The following is a 22,903-nucleotide window of genomic DNA, read 5'->3' as shown; positions in this document are numbered from 1 at the left end:
CATTCTGTGGGATTTTGCTCTTCCTGGTGATGCTTTGCTTTGAGCTGGGGGAGATGTTTGTAGGCACCTATGCATTTGGAGAGATTTTGTGGGAATCTTGGGAATTGACTCCTTTCCAGAGGCTCCTATTCTCTGTCTTTGAATCATTTTGAAGTTCAGTTATTTATGATATAGGTCCTAGAGAGCACTCCATTTTAGCTCTGTCATCTTCAAGGCTATAACATAGTGTCCCAGAAGTTTTATGGCAGTTTTAACTAAAAGCTGCTCTAAGATTTTTAGGACACCCTGTACAACAGTTGCATCTTGTGTTGTTTTTGTCCTCTTTGCAATTCCTTGTTTTCCTCAGTGTCACTGTAGTGATTGTCAAGTTATGGGTTTCAGAGCTTGATTATGATAAAGAGAATAGGTAAGCCAAGGCAAAACATACAGCTAATAGAGTTGCTTGATGGATTATTTTAACAGAGGTCTGCTTCTGCCTGAATCTTGACAGGTTCATTTGGGAGAGAGGGTGATTCTGCTACACTGGTGATGCTTAAGGCACTTACTTGTTTTGTAATAAAAAGTTAACCAAAAAACCAGTTCTGTTCAAAGTATCTGATCTGTCCTCATAATGTTGCCCTCCCATGGATGGTCTCTTAGATGCTTTTCACAAGTGTCACATGTAGGGGAGCTGAGTTAACTTTTATAACATTCTTCATTTGAAGATGTAATATCTTGAGCTGAATGTCTACCTAGCAGTTCTATTATTAGGTGCTGACTATAGCATTTGGAAGGAACAATATTTAATGGTGGTATCATGGGGTTGGAATTGTGACTTGTAGGTTTGACTTCTGGTTTTTCTATGAATTGTTTGTATAACCTGGGGAAAGTCAGATGCCCATTTCGTTGTTCTAATTGCTAATATGCATATATGTACATGTCATATATATGTATATATATTTATATAACATGTATGCATATGTTAAGTATATATATCTATGTATACAGTTGCCTTAAAAGTGTGACTATATGAAAATTTCTAACCTCTTCACCCATAGCTTTTGCCTTCCTCCTTTGCCCACTTTTACAGAGAACTGGTTATAAGCAACAAGAGAGCCTGATTTAACATTTTTCTCACAACATCACAGCTTGATAGGTGAAAAGAATTTTAGGGCTTATTGAATCCAACTTCTTCATTTTGTAGATGAGAAAATTGAGACCTAAAAAAGCTAAGTTTTATTTCTTTGTTTGCTTTTTCAAATGATACCAATGAAGGATATTTTATGCAAATTTACCCAAAGTTGGACAGCCAAGAGTTGCCTACAGATTAACTTGAAGCATATTCACAGGTTCATAGGATTTAGAACTTGAAGTTACCTCAGTTATGTAGTCAAACCCCCTTTTTGCCAGATAAGGAAACTGAGTCCCAGAGAGATGAAGTGGTTTGTCCAAGATCAAGTGGAAAGTTAGTGGCAAATACAGAATTTAATCCCCCATCTTGTGACTCAGAATTCAGTGTTCTTCCTACCACCCTACTCTTTGGTTACTCCTTTGCTATGTCCCAGGATGTGTGTGTGTGTGTGTGTGTGTGTGTGTATTTATGTGTGTGTATATATATATGTATATATATATATATGTGTGTATATATATATATGTATATATATATATGTATGTATATATAGTGTGTGTGTGTGTATTTGTGTATATGTATATACATATATATGTATATATACACATATGTATACATATACACATATATGTGTATATATATATAGTGCTTCAAATTTAAAGTGCTATGTACATAAAATTGGGTAATAGAATTAGAGCTGGAAAGGTTGAAGAAACCAAGACACAGCTAGTAAGTACCTGAGGCAGAATATGAACCTATATCTTCTTGCCTTCAAATCCAGTACTTTATCCACTAAGCCATATTTCCTCCTTACAATAGTTTTTATTAATATTTCTGCTTCTTTTCTAAGATAATATTCATATATGAAATGCTTTTGAAAACAATAGCAGAAAACTAGTTTCTGGTGTATAAATAAATATAAATATTCAGAGGAAAATAATTGCTCCTAGAATGGACACTCTTTACCTAGAACAGTGGAGTTAAAACCTGATTAAGAGTAGAGAAACAGACTCTAACTCAAGTTCAGTGATTCTATGATTTTCCTATTTTATTCTTCCAGGTTTACTCAAATTCACAGGGAAAAATGCCTCAGCTACTGAAAAGCATCATTGATATCATTGAAGTTTACAAGCAATATGTACTAAGTGATTCTGATGGAACAGCACTGAGCAAAAAAGCCCTGAAGAATCTCTTGCAGAGGGAGTTTGGAGATATCCTCCGGGTAAGAACTGACACAGGAAAGGGAGGAGGGACTCTTCCTTGATCCTGAGAAATGTGATTTCTTCTGGGATTGCTCAAGAAAATAATTTGGGAATATCTTGTAACTTCACTATGGCAAATGTCCAGACTAGCTCAGGCATTTCTTTCTGGGCTTAACTCATAACTGTATTCAGTAATGCTGTCAATATTTCCAAGAGATGTATTCAAAAGTATGAAAACTAATTATAGGAGAGAAAGGACACCTGTGATTCCATGACATTAGAAACTCCCAGATAAGTTAACTCTCTCCACTAATAATCTCCACCTTCTCTGCAATTATAAGTTCCCTAGAATACTGAGAATTAAGTGATTTATCCAGGGCCATATGGCTAATATGTTTCAGAGATGGGACATAAACTTTGGTCTTCCTAACTGGGAGTCAGGTTTCATTTCCATTACACTATACTATCTCTCTCAACTATGATGCAAATATATCTTTTATAAGAAAGTAAGAATATCACTACCAAAAATACCAAAACAATGTTGATTGTGGAAGGGATTTTAAGTCTACTTCCTAACATTTTAGCTAATTTGTGTTTGTTCTCTAATGTAATTCTGCAAAAACAAGTGTTTTGTTCTCCTAGAATGTGATTTTTTTTTAAATCATGAAAAACAATCTTTTCCTGGTCTGTGTAATATCCGTGGGGTATATGTGGTCTATGTGGCACTGGCCAACTATTTCACAAATTCTGGTTTTCACAAACAGTCCCCAACCTGTCCATGAAGATGAATGCAAATTTATTCTCAACATCAATGATTAATGGAGTTTCTCAGGTCTGAGATCACTCTGAAGTGAATCTGCAAAAATGGGTAGGCAGATAGAAGATAGATAGACAGACAGACAAACAGATAGATGAATGGATGCTAGACAGGACAATTGAGGGCAGCTATGTGGCACAATGCCCAGAGTACTTGGCTTAGGAATCAGGACTCATCCTTCTGAGTTCAAATCAGACTTCAGACACTTATTAACTGTGTGACCTTGGGCAAGTCACTTAATCCTGTTTGTCTCAGTTTTCTCATCTGTAAAATGAGCTGGAGAAGGAAATGGAGGGCCACTCCAATATCTTTGCCAAAAAAAAAAACGCAAAAAGGGACATGAAGAGTCCAAAAGACTGAACAAGAAGACATAACCATTCCCAACGTCTATGACCTTTAAAATAAAATGCCCGCGGTACAAAGCAGCAACAAGGTTTGCAATACTGAATCCCGGAGGGAGAACTGGAAGGTCTCTCAGAGACAGATTCTGGCCAAGCCCATAATTTTAGAGTTAAGGAAACTTAGGCTCAGAGTTTAAGTGACTTATCCAAGGTCATACAGTTAGTTAATAAGCAGCAGAAGTGGGGGGTGCATAGGATCATAGGTCATGATACATGAAGGACCTCAAAAACATCTGGTCCGACTTCCTTATCTTACAGAGGAGACTAAATGACTTGCCCATGGTCACACAAGTTGTAAGCATCAGATGTGGGATTTGAATCGAGGTCTTCTAGATGGTGTCATATTGCTTGAAAAAGAATGTCTTATGTGGTAAGACCTCACAAAACATACAGGGGTCGCTAAAAGCTGTCATGCTATTCTTGGGATACAGAAACCTGCATTAGATTGTAAAAATTGCCTTTTTCTTTGTTTTCCTACAGAGACCACATGACCCCCAGACCGTAGAATTGGTCCTCCAGCTTCTAGATCGAGATTGTAACGGGGTGGTTGATTTCACGGAGTTTCTCTTGCTAGTGTTCAAAGTAGCTCAAGCTTGTTATCGTGCGCTTAGCCAGGCCACAGGGAACGAAGAGAAGAGACGAGTTAAACTAGAGGAAAAGAGGGAAAGGGCACAAGAAGAAAACCAGAGGAGGCGCGGAGCCCGGGAGAGGCAACTCCAAGAGGAAGAAGAACTGCAACGAGCCGAACAACAGGAACACGAGAGGCAGCGAAGTGAAGGGCGCCAGCAGCTGGAGAGCTCCAGCGCCTCTGGAGAAGGGCAGCGGCTGCGGCGAGAGCAGGAAAGGCGACTCCAAGAGCGCGAGACGCAGCGCTTGGAGGAAGAGCAGCTGCGAAGACCCGCGAGGGAAAGACAGAGGGAGAGACAGATCCCGGAGGAAGGGCAGAAACAGAGACAAGAGCTAGAACGAGAGCGTCGCTGCAGCGAACAGAAACAGGAGCGCTCAGAAAAAGGATATGGAAGATGGGAGCAGGAGAGGCAACAAAGGGAACTGCAGAGAGAGCGCCAGGAAGAAAGGCGGCAGGAGCGGGCCGAGCAGGGGCTAAGACAGCAAGAAGAAAGACAGGCCCGCGAGCAGGGTGAGAGCCGCGGCTTCCAACTGCAGTGGCAACTGGAAAGAGAAGTTCAAGGTCGGCAGAACAAACTCTACTCTAAGCCTCGCAGGCAGGAGGATGGCCAGTTCCTGGAGGAAGAGCCGAGACGCCGACAGCTGAGAGAAGAGAGACTGAGGCGTCAAGAGCGAGAGAGGCAGCTGCGCGAGGACGAGGCCTTGCAGCGTCAGGATAGGTTCGGTCAGCTGCGGGATGGGGACGTAGAAGATCGCTTCGAGGAGGAGCAGGCTCGCCGGCGACAGGTCGGCGACCGGCAGCTGCAAGAGGAGGAGCGGCGCCGCGACCTCAAAGTCCAGTGGCTTCCGGAAGAAGAAGCCGAGAGGCGCCGAAATCGCCTCTACTCCAAGCCTGCCGAGCAAGAACGTCGGGCGCAACGTGAGAGGCAGCTGAGAGAGGAAGAGGAGCGCGAGCTTCAGCAGCGAGAGAGGAGGAGGCTCCAGGAACAGCGGGAGCAGCTATATCGCGAGGAAGAGCAGCTCCTACGGCGCCAGGAGAGAGACGATGGAAGGTGGCGTCAGGAGCGAGAGAGGCAGCTGCGCGAGGACGAGGCCTTGCAGCGTCAGGACAAATTCAGTCAGCTGCGGGATGAGGACGTCGACGATCGCTTCGAGGAAGAGCAGGAAAGACAGCGACGTGAAGAGGAGCAAGCTCGCCGGCGACAGATCCGCGATCGGCAGCTGCAGGAGGAGGAGCGGCGCCGCCACCTCAAAGTCCAGTGGCTTCCGGAAGAAGAAGCCGAGAGACGCCGAAACCTCCTCTACTCCAAGCCCTCTGAGCTAGAACGCGAGCAGGAACGTCAGGAACAAAGAGAGAGGCAGCTGAGAGCGAAACAGCTCCAGGAGCAGGAGGAGCAGCTCCAGCGCCTGGAACAGGAGGTAGAAAAGAGACGCGAGGAGTTAGAGAAAAGGAGGCGCCGGGAGCAGCGGGACGGACAGTACCGGGAGGCAGAACAGCTCCAGGAGGAGGAGGAACAGCTCCAGCGCCTGGAACAGGAGGTAGAAAAGAGACGCGAGGAGTTAGAGAAAAGGAGGCGCCGGGAGCAGCGGGACGGCCAATACCGCGAGGCAGAACAGCTCCAGGAGGAGGAGAAACAGCTCCAGCGCCTGGAACAGGAGGCAGAAAAGAGACGCGAGGAGTTAGAGAAAAGGAGGCGCAGGGAGCAGCGAGACGGGCAATACCTCGAGGCAGAACAGCTCCAGGAGGAGGAGGAACAGCTCCAGCGCCTGGAACAGGAGGTAGAAAAGAGAAGCGAGGAGTTAGAGAAAAGGAGGCGCAGGGAGCAGCGAGACGGGCAATACCGCGAGGCAGAACAGCTCCAGGAGGAGGAGGAACAGCTCCAGCGCCTGGAACAGGAGGCAGAAAAGAGACGCGAGGAGTTAGAGAAAAGGAGGCGCAGGGAGCAGCGAGACGGGCAATACCGCGAGGCAGAACAGCTCCAGGAGGAGGAGGAACAGCTCCAGCGCCTGGAACAGGAGGTAGAAAAGAGAAGCGAGGAGTTAGAGAAAAGGAGGCGCAGGGAGCAGAGAGACGGGCAATACCGCGAGTCAGAACAGCTCCAGGAGGAGGAGGAACAGCTCCAGCGCCTGGAACAGGAGGTAGAAAAGAGACGCGAGGAGTTAGAGAAAAGGAGGCGCAGGGAGCAGAGAGACGGGCAATACCGCGAGTCAGAACAGCTCCAGGAGGAGGAGGAACAGCTCCAGCGCCTGGAACAGGAGGTAGAAAAGAGACGCGAGGAGTTAGAGAAAAGGAGACGCCGGGAGCAGCGGGACGGCCAGTACCGCGAGGCAGAACAGCTCCAGGAGGAGGAGGAACAGCTCCAGCGCCTGGAACAGGAGGTAGAAAAGAGACGCGAGGAGTTAGAGAAAAGGAGGCGCCGGGAGCAGAGGGACGGACAGTACCGGGAGGCAGAACAGCTCCAAGAGGAGGAGGAACGGCTCCAGCGCCTGGAACAGGAGGTAGAAAAGAGACGTGAGGAGTTGGAGAAGAGAAGGCGCCGGGAGCAGAGAGACGGGCAATACCGCGAGGCAGAACAGCTCCAGGAGGAGGAGGAACGGCTCCAGCGCCTGGAACAGGAGGTAGAAAAGAGACGCGAGGAGTTGGAGAAGAGAAGGCTCCGGGAGCAGCGGGACGGGAAGTACCGGGAGGCAGAACAGCTCCAAGAGGAGGAGGAACGGCTCCAGCGCCTGGAACAGGAGGTAGAAAAGAGACGCGAGGAGTTGGAGAAGAGAAGGCGCCGGGAGCAGAGAGACGGGCAATACCGCGAGGCAGAACAGCTCCAGGAGGAGGAGGAACAGCTCCAGCGCCTGGAACAGGAGGTAGAAAAGAGACGCGAGGAGTTGGAGAAGAGAAGGCTCCGGGAGCAGCGGGACGGGAAGTACCGGGAGGCAGAACAGCTCCAGGAGGAGGAGGAACGGCTCCAGCGCCTGGAACAGGAGGTAGAAAAGAGACGCGAGGAGTTGGAGAAGAGAAGGCGCCGGGAGCAGAGAGACGGGCAATACCGCGAGGCAGAACAGCTCCAGGAGGAGGAGGAACGGCTCCAGCGCCTGGAACAGGAGGTAGAAAAGAGACGCGAGGAGTTGGAGAAGAGAAGGCGCCGGGAACGGAGAGACGGGCAATACCTCGAGGCAGAACAGCTCCAGGAGGAGGAGGAGCAGCTCCGGCGTCTGGAACGAGAGGAGAAAAGATTGCGCCTGCAGCATCGAGACCAGCAATACCGGGAGAAGGAGCACCTAAGAGATCAGGAGATAGACAGACAATATTCTGAGAGCGAGGATTTCCAAGAACAGGAGAGTGACCTGCCATTCCGTGAGGAAGCCCAGAGCCGACGTCTGAAATGGCAGTGGCAACCCCACAAGGAAAATGAAGCACGTAACAGAAGGCTTTACTCCAAACGTAGGGAGGATGAACAGAGGGTCTGGGAACAAGAAGATTCTCAAGTTCGAGACTGGCCCGCGAGAGATAATGACGACGAGTGTGATTGTGGAGATCTGGACAGACCGTTCAGGTCCGAGAAATCCCGTCGGGTGCAGGACAGACAGCACTATCAAGATGAGCAAGAACAGAGATACAGGCAGGAACGAGAGGCGGAGAAGCAACGTTTCCAAGAAAGAGGCAGGATATCCCAGGAAGAACAAAGACTCAGACAAGAACGCGAGCAAGAAAGGAGACGCCGCCAGGAGCAAGACGCGAAATTCTTAGATGAAGAACAGTTGTACCGAGAGGAACGAGAAGAAGAGAAAAGACTTCGTCAGAGCAGAGACAGGAAGTTCCGTGAGGAGCAGGAGTTTCGCAGACAGGACGAAGAGAGAAGGAAAAGACTCCTTCAGGCCCGAGACAGGCAGCTCCAGGAGGAAAAGGACTTCTACCCTCAGGAGAGAGACAGACAGTACCGTAAAGAACGGCGCTCCCAAGAGGCCCGGGACAGGCAGTTCCGGGAGGAAGAGAGCGTGTTCTCTCAGCAACGAGAGGAACAGAGACGCAGGCAGGAACAAGAAGAGCAGTTCGTCAGGAAGGAGCGAGAGCAAGAAAGGAGACGCAAGGAGGAAGGAGACAGAAAATTCCGAGAGCAAAGTCTCCAGCAAGCGGTAGAAGAAGAAAGGAGACGCCGTCTAGTACAAGACAGGAAGTTCCCCGAGGAAGAACAGCTTTACAGAGACGAACAGGAGCAAAGACGTCGCCAGGAGCCAGCCAGGAGGTTCCGTGAGGAGGAGCAGCTGCGCAGGCAGGAGCTGGAGCAGGAGCAGAGGCGCCAAGAGCGGGAGAGGAAATTCCGCGAAGAGGAGCAGCTGCGCAGACAGGAGCTGGAGCAGAGGCAGAGGCGCCAAGAGCGGGAGAGGAAATTCCGCGAAGAGGAGCAGCTGCGCAGGCAGGAGCTGGAGCAGGAGCAGAGGCGCCAGGAGCGGGAGAGGAAATTCCGCGAAGAGGAGAGGCTGCGAAGGCAGGAGCTGGAGCAGGAGCAGAGGCAGAGGCGCCAGGAGCGGGAGAGGAAATTCCGCGAAGAGGAGCAGCTGCGCAGGCAGGAGCTGGAGCAGGAGCAGAGGCGCCAGGAGCGGGAGAGGAAATTCCGCGAAGAGGAACAGCTGCGCAGGCAGGAGCTGGAGCAGGAGCAGAGGCAGAGGCGCCAGGAGCGGGAGAGGAAATTCCGCGAAGAGGAGCAGCTGCGCAGGCAGGAATTAGAGCAGGAGCAGAGGCGCCAGGAGCGGGAGAGGAAATTCCGCGAAGAGGAGCAGCTGCGCAGGCAGGAGCTGGAGCAGGAGCAGAGGCAGAGGCGCCAGGAGCGGGAGAGGAAATTCCGCGAAGAGGAGCAGCTGCGCAGGCAGGAGCTGGAGCAGGAGCAGAGGCGCCAGGAGCGGGAGAGGAAATTCCGCGAAGAGGAGCAGCTGCGCAGGCAGGAGAGAGAAGGGCAACAGTACCGTCAAGAGTTCGACTCGCAAACGCGGGTTCAGCTCCGAGACCGTCAGTCCAGGGAGGAAGACAAGAGTCGGAGACAGGTCCAAGAATTTAGCTCACGTCAAATTTCTAAACCAATTGTCCGTTCCAGCCCACTCTATGAATATATTCAAGAACAAAGGTCCCAATATCGTCCGTAGAAGCTGTTGAAGTTCTATCACTTACCAAAGTTCAGACAACAGGAAATGGAAAACACCGTGTACCAAGTGATTGATCAAGCACAAGTTCTTTTTGGTTATGGGAAAAATTTTCTGTCAAAATAAGTGGGGAAGGTTTTTCTCCCCTTAAGCTATCTTTCTTTTTTCAGTCTTTCTTGTAGCTCTTTGCTACAGAATGTCTTCATTCATTGATGCAGATGTGGTGTTCATTAAGAAACAATAGTTTTCTTTAAGTCACTTTGGAGAGCACTAGCCTGATACTCGGCTGTCGGTGCTAACACAAAAATCAAGATCTGCTGTTCTTCCTTGGATAATACAATTGGACTTGAAGAGATATCGATTTCCAAAGCATGTGCAAGTGAGATTTCTCCAAAAACAAATAAAATTCAGCTTTACCTCAACCCAGATTCCATCTTAGGTGGCAGTCACCCCCAGTGTAGTTATATTTCATAACTATATTGCCACACAATCCACTTGTGAAGGCAGCCTATAATTGGAATAAATGTTTAAAATTTGAGATTAACCTGAACTCTGATAATTTAATAACTAAGAAGACTTAGATTTAGGACTATTCCTCCCCCCAAAAAAAAATTAGCCAGGAGACTACAAACAAGTCATGAATAAAATCAAAGTGTTTCTTAAAAAACTCCACAACTCAAAAAAAAAAGTAGATGTGTAGTATAGTCTGTAGTACTTAGTTCTTTCCCCTAGCCCTTGATGGGGTTGTAGATCTTTGCACCTCTGTGAATTTCAGCTGGACATGAAACCAACTCAGAGAATTCTGAAGATCTGCCTTAGTGACTGGTACCTGGAACCTGCCAGAGGGAGTGAGTGGGCTGGGAAAGGTGTGGAAAAATAGCGGAAAATGTGTTGATGACTGTGCAGGTACCCTTAGGCCCTAGGACAAGACCCATCAACCCATAACCCTTTGAGGCTAATTGATACTATCTTGGGGACATTCTTGTTGAAATAATTGGACTATGGGAATCAATTAATAAATGGTTGGCAATTACTTATTTTTTCCTGTTTCATCTCTTCGTCTTCATAGCACAAGGACTAGAAACTAACATAAACACCCACACACATACTTATGCAAATCACTAAGCTTTTATTATGTTTAACACGATGTTAGGAACATTTTTTCATAAGAAATGCAAAAGAAACTGCTCAAAGGAGAGTTCTTGTCAAGCCAGACTGTCATGGACAGTTGAAATTAAATTCACAACATGAGAAAGCAATCACATCTTACAAAAGTGAACAACAAACAAAAAAGTTTCATTTCTTCACATTTACCAAGATTTTTTTTAATTATCAAGAGCAAAAACAATGTAACGATTTTTTTTTTTTGCGTCTGTTCACTGTGAACACTGTATTTTGGTTCCAGGACTGGTGCCTTTAACATCAACTGGCCTTCAGATGAGTGTCAGTCATATGCAATCACAGGTGCATATTGATACAAAACTATATTATGTGTGATCAAAATTGTATTGCAAGTGTGTTCATTTAGAGGGGAATGGAAGCTTGACCTGTGGCTTCATTGATACCAGGAATTTGGGGGTCTGGAAATACCCACTACCAATGCAGGTTGGCAACTTTTCTGCAACTTAAAGTCTTGGTACCTTCCCCAGGGACTCATAGCCACTATGTATTAGAGGGGAAAAAAATCTTTCTGGTTCTAAGACCAGTTCTCTCTATCCACTACACTCACTCAGATGTTTCTTTCAAGTATATTTTTTAAATGACTATGTTAAAAGTTTTCACTGAGGATCACTAAAGGCTACATATTCCTCATCTCTGGACTAGGCACTTGATCTTAATACATAAAAGTGAAACACATGTTCAAAGAGGTTTTTTTTAATTCTCCATTTTCCTTCTCAACCCATTTATCAATGTAAGATTAATCTTTTCTTAGGTTCATAAATTGGGCTTTCCAACTAACTATTCTGCATGTTTTCTTGGAGTCTCTATATTCTTATTCACCCCAACTTGATTCATCTCCTCTCTTGTCCTGTATTCCTAATGCTGTTGCTGTGATGCTTATTGATACCTGGCTAAAAGTTTAATTTACTTCTAATTATTTGGCTCCTCAATCAGTGGCAAGGAAATGGTTAAAAGGGGGTTTTCTAGGGTTGCCAGTTTCCCTACTGATTAAAACAATGTCATGGGATCAAATGACATTCATAGCAAGCATAGCGTTTTTTAGAATATTTAATAATAATGATGAAGATGATGACAGTAATAACAGTAGGTATTTATATAGCACTTTTAAGATTTACAAAGCACTTTACATGTTATTTCATCTGATCCTTACAACAACCCTGAGGTGGGCAGTTTTATTGTCCCCATTTTACAGATAAGGAAACTAAGATTGAGAGAGATTGTGAGTTGCCCAAAGTCAACAGCTAATAACCATATGAGGCAGGATTCAAATACTGATCTTCTTTGACTCCAAGTCCAACTTTCCATTGAGCCACCTGTTAGTAAATGTATTTGATACTGGTGCATCAAGAGCTTGGTATACTGGGACAGCCACTATGCTATCATAATGGTATTGAATAATTTGGGTTGAGAAAGCCAGAATACTCCAAAGCTTCAGTCATTAAGCATTTTAACACCGATGCAAACAAGGAAATGACACAGATCACAAATCTACCCAGAGTATCAGTCTTTGAGCATTGCCTTTTTTAAAGTGAAGGAACAACATAGAATCAATGCAGAAAAGTCAAAAGATCTAGTTTCAAATTCTGCCTAAACCACTTAGTTACTTGTATGTCTTTGGGCAAATTACTTTTACCACAGTGGGCCACTTTTTACTAATCAGTAAAATAAAGAGGACGACTAGGTGGTCTCTAAGAGCCCTGATAACTAAAATTCTCTAACCTTTTCCTCCAGGGGACACAAATTTCCTTAGTCTCTTGCCACTCCAGGTTAATGTAACTTATGGGCAAGGTCTGAGAACTCCCATAGAACTGACCCTTCTTCTGTCACTAACTATTCGTTTGATCTTGGAGAAGTTATTTTACTCCTCTGGGCCTCAGTTTCCTCATCTATAAAATGAAGTAGTTGGAAGAGCTACTTTCCAGCTCTAAATCTATGAACCTATTATCTGGAAATTATGCCTTTTTTAAGCTTTCTAACTGAGAAATTGATTCCTTTTCAGTATATTGCCTATGTCCTTTAGCATTGTTGTTCAGTTGTGTCTGACTCTTTGTGACCTCATTTGGGGTTTTCTTGACAAAGATACTGTAGTAGTTTGCCATTTCCTTCTCCAGCTCATTTTATAGATGGAGAAACTGAGGCAAAAAGAGTTAAGCAACTTGCCCAGGATCACATAGCTAGGAAGTCTTTGGGGCCAGATTTGAACTCATGTCTTTCTGACTCCAGAAGAGTGTTCTACTCATTGTGCCACCTAGCTGCTCATGTCCTTAAATAGAATGGAGTTTTAAAATTCCTCTATATCTTGGACTCCTGCAGTTCCTCTCAAATGGGTACTTTCATGAGAATGTTCTTATAGTACTCAGCCCTGGCATACTTCTTGGTTATATGCTTGCCATCTGGTTCCCAACCTGGCACAGCTTTAAAAAAAATCAAAGCATGTATTTCTGTCTTCCTGTAACACTTTATTACCAGAGGAGTCAACTTCCAAAGAGTAATTCATTGCAATTAAAATTACACATAGTAAAAAAAAAAAATGTGTCATCCAGTTCATGCCCTCTGGGTTGTCCTTTGAGGGTACTGGCATGAGAATCAAAGACCAACCCTACTGATTCTTCTTATGAACAATGTGAGCATGAACCAGGAGTGGTTTGGTAACCAGAAGCTTAACTGTAAATTAGGGGTTCTGTAAACTCCATTTTTCCTGGCTACGATTGGAATGTAAGTTATATAATGTAAATGAAGAGGTTGATCTGGGTACAGTATGAATTCATTTGCTGACAGGTCTGTGTAGATGGATGTAATAAAACACCACATGCTATTCTGTGCAAGCATAAAAACAACTTGCTAAAGGTGGAATCCCTAATTTGGATCCAATGGTCTCCTTCACCCATTCACATAAAGTCTCTGCTCAAAGATGCTACATCTGCCACAAGTTTCTATTTCAGAAAAAGACCTACCCTTATACAATCATATTTCCCAACACTGTTCATTAACCATATTTACCCAACTGAGGTGAATGAGAAGCCTAAGAGACAGAGTTTCTGGGTAATTAATAATTAATTTATTTCTTGGGCTAGCTGATAATCAATAAATTGTTAGTTTTTCTCAGGAACCAAAGACAAACCACGGAGATCCCTGAATGGCTTAAAAAATCTTTGAAAAAGGAGGTGCCACTGACAGGTGAAAATCAACCCTGATTGCTGAACAATTAATGAGGAAGTGGACAAATTAATAAGGAGATGGGCTAAAAATCCAGCTCCTCCTGCTAAGAATGACTCAGTCACCTCCAGCAATCTGGACAAAGGAATCCATCTCTATCCAGATCACTCTGGTTGATTTTCTCCTTCATGAGCTGAGTTCCCCTAGACTGCAATGGAGGGGTACAAAAGAATGGGCTCAATGCTTTAGGGCTAGAATGCACCTAGATTAGATTCTGTAGATCACTCTAAATAGAAATAAGGTCTCCTAGTTGGGTGGGATCTGTCCAGGATCACAGAGCATGTACCTAGAAGATTTGACCAGTCTCATCTTTCAGTCTTGTCTTTCAGAGACTGGCTGAATGACCTACAAGGACTGTCACTGAATGAGGAAATGGGAAGGAAGAACCTTAATCCTAATTTAATAATTGGTTGTTAATACAATAGAAAAATAACCACTTCTCTCACAACAAAAGAAAGTGAGGGAGGAGAGGACAGAAGGAAGGAAGCCAAAGACCCCTCTGCTGATTATCTTAACCAGGGGTGGGGAACCTGCAGCCTCGAGGCCACTTGTGGCCTTCTAGGTCCTCAAGTGCAGCCCTTTGACTGATTCCAAATTGGAGGACCTAGAGGGCCACACGTGGTCTTGAGGCTGTAGGTTCCCCACCCCTGATCTAGAGGTTACAACACAGGTCCAATTACAAGCATCATTACCCTCTACCCAACCTACTTTGGCTCTCCCTCCACCCATCTTCAAATTCCTCCCCAGTACTCTCTGAAATTAATCTGAGTTTGTGCCTGTAGGGAAAAGATTTGGAGGCCCCTGTGACACTAGCTCAACGATAGATTATTATCCTTAAGGCATAGATGCCCCCAAAACCAAAATCCCAAAATATATTGTTTACAAGAAACATATTTGAAGCAGATAGCTACACACAGAGTGAATGTAAAAGCTGGAGAATATATTATGCTTCAGCTGAAGTAAAAAAGCAGGGGTCGCAATCCTGATTTCAGACAAAGCAAAAGCAAAAATAAATCTAATTTAAAGAGACAAGGAAGGAAACTACATCTTGCTAAAATGCACCATAGACAATGAAGTAATATTAATACTAAACATATATGCACCGAGTGGTATCGCATCCAAATTCTTAGAGGAGAAATTAAATGAGTTACAGGAAGAAATATATGGCAAAACTATACTAGTGGGGCCTTCAACCTCTCTCTCTCTCAAAACTAGATAAATCTAACCATAAAAAAGTATAGGTACCCTATTAAATGAACTTCATTGATACATTCATCTTCAACCTTTGGAGGGAAGGGATAGAAAATAAAGTGTTCAGAAGGCAGGTGACTTGGATCCAAATAGGATCAAAAATCAATGGTTGACCTCTATGTGGAACCCTGGTACTGTGATTTCTCATTTCCTATTTTGATATCCATTCATCATAATAGTAATTATCCAACACTACCAACATATGTTCAGAATAAGAGTAATTATAAATTTTCTCAGCAAGGGCACAAGATTATAATTTAGGACAGATCCTCATCTGTGTAATGAATAATAAATAAGCAGATGTTCATTCCATTTGCTATTAAGAAGCTAACACAGATATGATCATTCGAGACCAAAATCCAAAGGTGGAGTTATGGGTTCTGTCTTTCCTACTTCTATTCCCTTCAGTATCCTAGTAGAAATCTGGTTCTGCAAGCTCAAAGACACCCTCAATTCTCTTTCCTTGTGTCACTTTCTTATTCAAGGACCTTTAAAATACCTCTTCATTTACTAAAAGCTAATATTCATATAATACTTGAAGGTCTGCAACATGTTTTACATATATTCTCTCATTTGATCCTTACAAAACTCAGAGATAGGTACTATTATTAATCCCCATTGTGCAGGTGGGGAAACTGAGGCTGAAAAAAGTTAAGTGACTTGCCTGAGGTCACACAGCCGGTGAGCATGTGCGGCAAGATTTGAACTCAGGTCTTTCTAACTCTGAGTCTAGCACTCTTACCCAATTAATATCTAGCTCCCTCTAATAATAGCTACTCTCTGCTTCTCCCTCCTTCTCTCTCTCTCTCTCTCTCTCTCTCTCTCTCTCTCTCTCTCTCTCTCTCTCTCTGCATATATATAATATATATGTATGTGTGTATGTATATGTATATCAACCTCATTTGATATACATATATGCATTGCCAGAGCTAGCTCAGTGTTTGGGAGGCTCCAAAGAAAAGTTTGGGAGAGAAGAGGTATTTGACTACCAAACTGAAGGCCTACAGAGCCGTTGTGCTGACCTCGTTGTTATATACCTGTGAAACATGGACAGTCCACCAGCGCCATACCAGGAAAATGAATTGTTCCATTTACACTGTATTAGGAAGATTCTGAGGATCACCTGGCAGGATAAGGTACCACACACTGAAGTCCTTGCTTGAGCTGAACTGCCAAGCATTCAAACTATGCTTCAGAGAGTGCAACTCCAATGGACTGGCCATGTTGTTCGAATGCAAAATGTATGCTTGCCGAAAAGACTATTTTATGGAGAACTCACATGGGGCAGGCGATCACATGGCTGTCAGAAGAAGCGATACAAGGACACTCTCAAGGTCTCTCTCAAGAGCTTTGGATTTGACTGTGCAACATGGGAGACACTTAGCATGGTGTACCAACATCAGAAAGGGTGCTGTGTTCTATGAGCAAAGCAGAATTGAAACAGCACAAAGTAAACATAGGATGCACAAATTTGGAGTATCCACCCCAAATATTCACATGAACTACCTGTGCCCAACCTGTGGTAGAGCATTCCGAGCTCATATTGGTCTGATCAGCCAGAGTCAGACACACTAAAACTTCACTTTATCATGGCGATGTCATTTTGGTCCTCTTCAAGAATGAAGGATAACAACCAACCAACCATATGCATATATACACGTGTATCTACATATATATATGTATATGCATAAAGATATATGGACATATATAAAATAGTATATAGTATTTTATATAAATACCAGCTATATATTTATGAATATATACTCATAATTGTGTATGAGAATACATATGCATATCAGAATATATATTCACATATACTATATATACATGTCCGTACTTATCTTTTAAGGTTTGCAATGCACTTCACATGGGATGTCCTTTGATCCTCACAATTGTCTTTCAAGATAGGTGCTATTATTATCCCCATTTTACACTTGGGAATTTAAGAAATTTTAAGTTATCAGTACAGAAAAGTAAGCTCATTTACCTGTTTTTAACATCAGGACATGGAACATAACTGTCAAAGAAAGTGAGCTGCCATTTTCCCCAAGGTGCAGTCACCTCTCTTGATGAGGAAGCAGATGCCCACTGATATACAAGGCCTTTTAACTACTCTGATGTAATCTACACATCAGACCTCTTTCTTAAGACTTTCAAGTGAAAATTGGTTGCCTTTGAAAACAAACCTATAGTCTCACCTGAAGAGCTTCATGTGAACCGGAAGACTGATATAACTTTTTTTTTAATGTTGTTATGCCTGGGAAGCCTGGGACAGGCACCCTCTCCCATTTCACTAAGGCCCAATCTCCTCTGGGCCCACCCATGTAGTCTAGGTTGAACTCACTCCTGAGGAAGTTTCTCCTCTAATGAAGGGGCTTTGGCTCCTTTTTATCACACTGTTTAGCTTGTAGAACTCCCAAAGAAGAATTATTTTTAAGTTGGGTTTTGGCACATGTCTAGAGTCTCCTTAGATAGGGGGAGTAGAAAGGCACTCAATAGACAAAGAGAATCTGTTATAGGACAAGAAAACACAAAAGAAAAGCTAAAAGATTTGAGAAACTCACCATTTACATTGACAAGTCTTAAGCAATCATTGACTTGAAACGTTTAACTATTGTTACAATCTGCTGACCCATTGTGTAGTTTGCACATTAGGCATTTTATATTTCACCTCTGTTCTGCACTGTCTCCCTCAAAGTCTTCTGGCAAGTCAGACGTTTTCTAGTCAGTGATAGCCTCTCCAATTCAGGAATTTCCCTTACTGCAAGTCAACTCCACCTAATAGTCTCAGAACCTCTCATCCTCTTGAACTTACAAGATCATCTCCAAGCCTGGACACATTGACCTCATCAACAATGTTATTTCAGGCCAGACTTGACTCAGACTGGTCAAGTAATTCAGATTCAAAACTGGAAATTAGACACTCGGAGACCACCTAATACTTAACCAAAGTCTATGCATTCTTAGCCATAACATGGAAAGGATATTCAGCAAATATCCTTAGTCATTGTATGGAAAGAATATTCAACAATTAACTAGTTAAGATAGACTAAGCACCCCATATCTCCATATAGAAATGTGTCTGATCAGCAAGGTATGGTGACTCACACAGCAGGGACCAAACCCGTGCCTTATACTCTAGTGCCACTTAATTTATGCTATTATTAATAGTAACAATAAACATAATAACAATTCACATTTATGTGGTACTTTACGATTAACAAATCACTTTCCTCACTATGCCACTTGCCTACTACCAGACTCTGCCTAATGACACTGTGTCTCTCTCCCCTTCTGAGACACCCACTGGCTGCCCACCATAGAATCTCCCTAATGTTAATTCCCTGCCATTTTCAAATTCTACCAGTAGCCCAACTCCCCTAGCAGCCTGCCCATCTGTACAGATCTACTTCTAGTGCAAAAAATCATCCCAGATTGCCTGGTCCACCCCAATGAATCTGTCTAGTTTCTGGATCCTGAGTACCCCTGGTCTGACCCATCCAATCACCCATACTCCAACACTAACCTAGATTATTCATTGTCCCAGCATACAACATGGTCATTTCCACTGTCACACCTTTGCTTATGTCCTTCTCCCACCTAGAACCCTCTCCCTCCAAATTTTACCTGCCATATTATATATTCTTTGCTTTCTCCACAGTGCTCTGACTATATCTGCAAATATTTAATTGATCATGTCTTATTGTATTACAGAACAAAAGTAGTAGTCAATGAATAAAAAATACAAAACACCATTTTCTGTAATACAAGATATTTGTATATATATGCATATGTACATGTGTATATGTATATAAATAAAAATATTTTTCCTTCTGTGATTGACTAGATCCCTACTCTAAACCTGGAGGTCGCCCTAGGTTCTCAAGGACTATACCAGAAGAGCATGATCTCTAGAAGGTCCAAGAAATAAAAGGGGGATTAAGAATAGGCCTAGTGACAGAGTGTATATCTATTGAATTCAGTTGAATTTGACAAACATTTATTAAGCTCTAGATACTAGAAGAACAAAGACAAAACAAAACAGTTCTTGTCCTCAAAGAGTTTACAGTATACTAGAAGACAACAACATGTGAACAGATACAAAAGCATTAAACATGTATATATACGTATATACATGAGGAAATACCAAGAGATTTCTGTTGGGGAGACAGCACCATTACTTAATGGGGACAGGCATGGGGCATGTATCAGGAATGGCCTCAAGTTGAATGAACGGTTGATATAGTTATTAATAACCAAGTTATAAATTACTATAGTATTGATATAACTATTGTCTTATCAGTATCTATTACACATTATTGGTATAGTTAATAATAATTGGTATGGCTATTAATAAGATGGGTATGACTTACAGATAGTTAAGGATTCCAAGAGGTAGAGATAAGGAGGGAAAGCACGTAATCCCTTAAAGGACAACTTGTGCAAAGAGATACAGACTAACAAGTAGGTCATTTTGATTACAATGTAATGAATGTGGGAATGATGGGATGTTTGTATGCTTGCGCTTGGACCCCACTTCCAAGATCACATTTCTTCCTAGCCTCAAAACACTCTCCCTGACAGTTTTCTCCCCAGCCCAAGGACACACTGCCAAGCAATAACTCATGAGAGGGCCCCAGTGAGGCAAATTATCTCTTTCTGTTACAAGAACAAGGTGACCTCTGTAGGATTTCCCTTTAAAAAGAGGGCTATCTTGTACCAGTAAAATTATCATGTATTGATTTCCACAGTTATTGTATGAAATGCAGAGGTCAAATTATAGATGTCAACTCCCAAAGCTATGTTGCTACAGATAAAACAGACTAAAAATACACCCCTTAGGAACCCACCCACCCCGCTCACTGGGTTTCCAGTAGTGAATGACACCTGTGACCAAGGCTGTATGTTATCACCTAATTAGCATATTTGCCACATAATCCACTACTTTTCTATATAAGCTTTAGCATCATTCCTGTTAGGCTGCAAATTCCCTAAGGAGCTCTGCCTGCCATATTGATGTTACAATAAAATTTTGCCAACTTGACTTAAAGATTGCTTAAGTCCATGTATTGATCCCAGATGACCCTTTCCTGTACCTCATTCTGTGAGGAGTCCCTGAACCTCTCAAACTGAATCAGAAAGAGTTATTATTCTCAATCAGAAAGAATGATTGGGAAGAGTTAAATGTCAGAGAAATGTGTATTTTCTCCTGGAGGCAATAAGGGGCCGATAAAGCTTCTTGACTCAAACCGTTTTAAAGACATTACTGGTTATCTAGTATACTGCCTTCATTTTTCAGAAGAAAAAGATGAGTCCATTAAAGGTTTATCCAAGGTCACCCAGATAATTAATAGCAAAGCTGCATTTGTAGTCCCACACCTCCTGATTCCTAGCACCAATGCCATTTTTCCTAGAATATATTGCCTTCCTTTGAACTAGAACATAGAAAGGTTTTTGGTGTTTGTCCTTCATTCTTGAAGAGGATCATGACCTCAGGAAGATGATACCATGACTTTCAAGTGAATTGGATTTAAATGAGAGAGGGCTGTGCAATGTCACTGTAATCCTCCAGAGCTATCTGGGTCCAGCGGTGAGATATAGATTAGACTGACTAGAGATGGCCTGTGTCATAAAGTACCATATACTAGTCATACAAATGACTCCAGTGTACTACAAAACACATAACAACAGTTCTACCATATCATAAATATGACCTATCTAAAGTGAAGATTCTTGGCATGGATATTAATGATCTTATTAATGTTCCTTCAAGAGCACTGGTCTGGGAGACAAGAGACCTGGGTTCTAGTCCCAGCTCTGCCACTAGCTAACTCTGTGAAGGTGAACAAATCCTTTTATTTGTTTGGCCCTTAGTTTCCTCCTCTGAAAATGGCAGAGAAGGGAGAGATGTTACACTAAATCATCTTGAAAGTCTTTCAACTGCCTTCATTAACAATTATTTTGTTTGCCTTCTCCAAATCAAGAAATGCTTTTGAGCAGAAGTGTAAATAGCAATTTTCCCCCTAGAGCAAGTGGCATAAAAGGTGCCCTTAAATCAATTAATGGGGGAAGGGGAAGGGGAGGAGAAAAGGGAGGTAGGTGGGAACCATAGTAGTGGAGACTTAGAACACCATGAGCCTGATACTGGGGAAATCAAAGACCTGGGAATTACCTAGAGTTTGGCCACTGGGGGGAAGAAGCACACCATTTGGTAGCCTCCTGTTTTAATTATTATCCTTTTTAATGATGCTAAACTCAGATATTTCTGCATTGCTAAAAGACTTAGTACAACAGTCTTTGGAGCTCAAAGACCTAGGTTCAAATATTGCCTCTGATACTACTTTTAAAACCTTGGGCAAGACACTTAATGTCTCTCATCCTCAATGTCCTTATCTTCAAGGTGAGGGGCATGGACTAGATGACTTCCAAGTTTCCTTCCTCACTGAAAGCCATGATCCTCTGAAGGCAAGTACTGTGAGTGACCTCTAGGTGGCCTCTAGTGACCCCCTCCAAGTTATGGCTCTGCTTTGGAAGACAGCTGAGATAGACAATGTCTCTCAAAGCTGTCCAAGAAATTTTCAACTTGTGCTGCCTTTTCTCTTGATAAATTTTACCATTACCTTCAGTGTCTCTCCTCTGGACATGCTTTTCAAAAATAGCCATTTAGGCAGCTTCATATTTCAAGGCATAAATAAGGACTTTACTTGTGAAGATTTGAAGAACAAGAATTTCTTATTTGGATCTTTTTTTTCTATCTCCATTTCATTGTTTTCTCCCAGTCCCATCAGACCACCATCAAGAACATACTGGAAGGGAAAAAATCAGGGGAAGTTTTAATTCCAGAAAATTCTATTTTGCTATCCATAGATTTTTATTTTTTTGCAATTAATAGTAATTTGTTTTTTCCAGTTACATGTAAAGATAGTTTTCAACATTCATTTTGTAAGATTTTGAGTTGCAAATTTTTCTCCATTCTTCCCTTCCCTCTCCCATCTCCAAGACAGCAAGCAATATCATGTAGGTTATACATGTACAATCATGTTCAACATATTTCCACATTAGTCATATTGTAAAAGAAGAACCAGAACAAAAGGGAAAACCACAAGAAAGAAAAAATAAAAAAACACTAAAAATAATATGCTGTGATGGGTATTCAGACTCCTTAGCTCTTTCTCTGGATGTGGATAGCATTTTCCATCATGAGTCTTTTGGAATTGTCTTGGATCATTGTATTACTGAGAAGAGCCAAGTCTATCAGAGTTGATTATCACACAGTGTTGCTGTTAGTGTGTACAATGTTCTCCTCATTCTTCTCATTTCACTCCATCAGTTCATGTAAGTCCTTTCAGGTTTTTTTGAAATCTACCTGCTCATCATTTCTCATAGAACAATTACATCCATATACCATAACTTGTTCAGCTATTCTCCAATTGAAGGGCATCCCCTCAATTTCCAATTTACCACCACAAAAAGAGCTGCTATAAATATTTTTGTACATGTGGGTAAACTTTATGATCTTTTGGGATACAGACCTAGTAGTGATATTGCTGGATCAAAGGGTACATACATAGTTTTATAGTCCTTTGACCATAGTTCCAAATTGCTCTCCAGAATGGTTGGATCAGTTCATAACTCCACCAACAATGTATTAGTGTTCCAGGTTTCCCACATGTTTTTCAACATTTGTCATTTTCCTTTTCTGCCCTATTAGCCAATTTGATAAGTGTCAAGTGGTACCTCAGAATTTCTTTAATTTGCATTTCTTTAATCAATAGTGATTTAGAGGATTTTTTCATATAACTATAGATAGTTTTAATTTCTTCATCTGAAAACTTCTTGTTCATATCCTTTGATCAGCTATCAATTTAGGAATGACTTGTATTCTTATAAACTTGATTCAGTTCTCTATTTATTTTAGAAATGAAGCCTTTATCAGAAACACTGACATAGATATTTATTTTGTGATAAA

The 22,903-nt window shown here is 42.7% G+C and overlaps 1 protein-coding gene across 1 annotated transcript; it reads left to right on the top strand.

Annotated features, from left to right (window-relative positions):
* Nucleotides 1-2,192: 2,192 nt before the first annotated feature.
* TCHH (trichohyalin) lies at nt 2,193-10,332 on the top strand. Its single transcript, XM_072644873.1, has 2 exons — nt 2,193-2,330; nt 4,009-10,332. The coding sequence occupies exons 1-2, from the start codon at nt 2,193-2,195 to the stop codon at nt 9,286-9,288; spliced, it is 5,418 nt and encodes a 1,805-aa protein (XP_072500974.1). The 3' UTR covers nt 9,289-10,332.
* The last annotated feature ends 12,571 nt before the right edge of the window (nt 10,333-22,903 follow it).

The sequence above is a fragment of the Notamacropus eugenii genome, chromosome 2 (genome assembly GCF_028372415.1).
Source record: "Notamacropus eugenii isolate mMacEug1 chromosome 2, mMacEug1.pri_v2, whole genome shotgun sequence".
Classification (NCBI taxonomy): domain Eukaryota; kingdom Metazoa; phylum Chordata; class Mammalia; order Diprotodontia; family Macropodidae; genus Notamacropus; species Notamacropus eugenii.
Note: the sequence above shows the minus strand (reverse complement) of the source record. Positions and strands in the feature narration are given on the sequence as shown.

What these genes read in the sequence shown, in the direction of transcription:
- TCHH (XM_072644873.1), top strand. Translation starts at nt 2,193, where the DNA reads ATGCCTCAGCTACTGAAAAGCATCATTGATATCATTGAAGTTTACAAG. An exon ending in AGTTTGGAGATATCCTCCGG is followed by an intron (nt 2,331 to 4,008) that starts GTAAGAACTGAC and finishes GTTTTCCTACAG; the next exon opens with AGACCACATGACCCCCAGAC.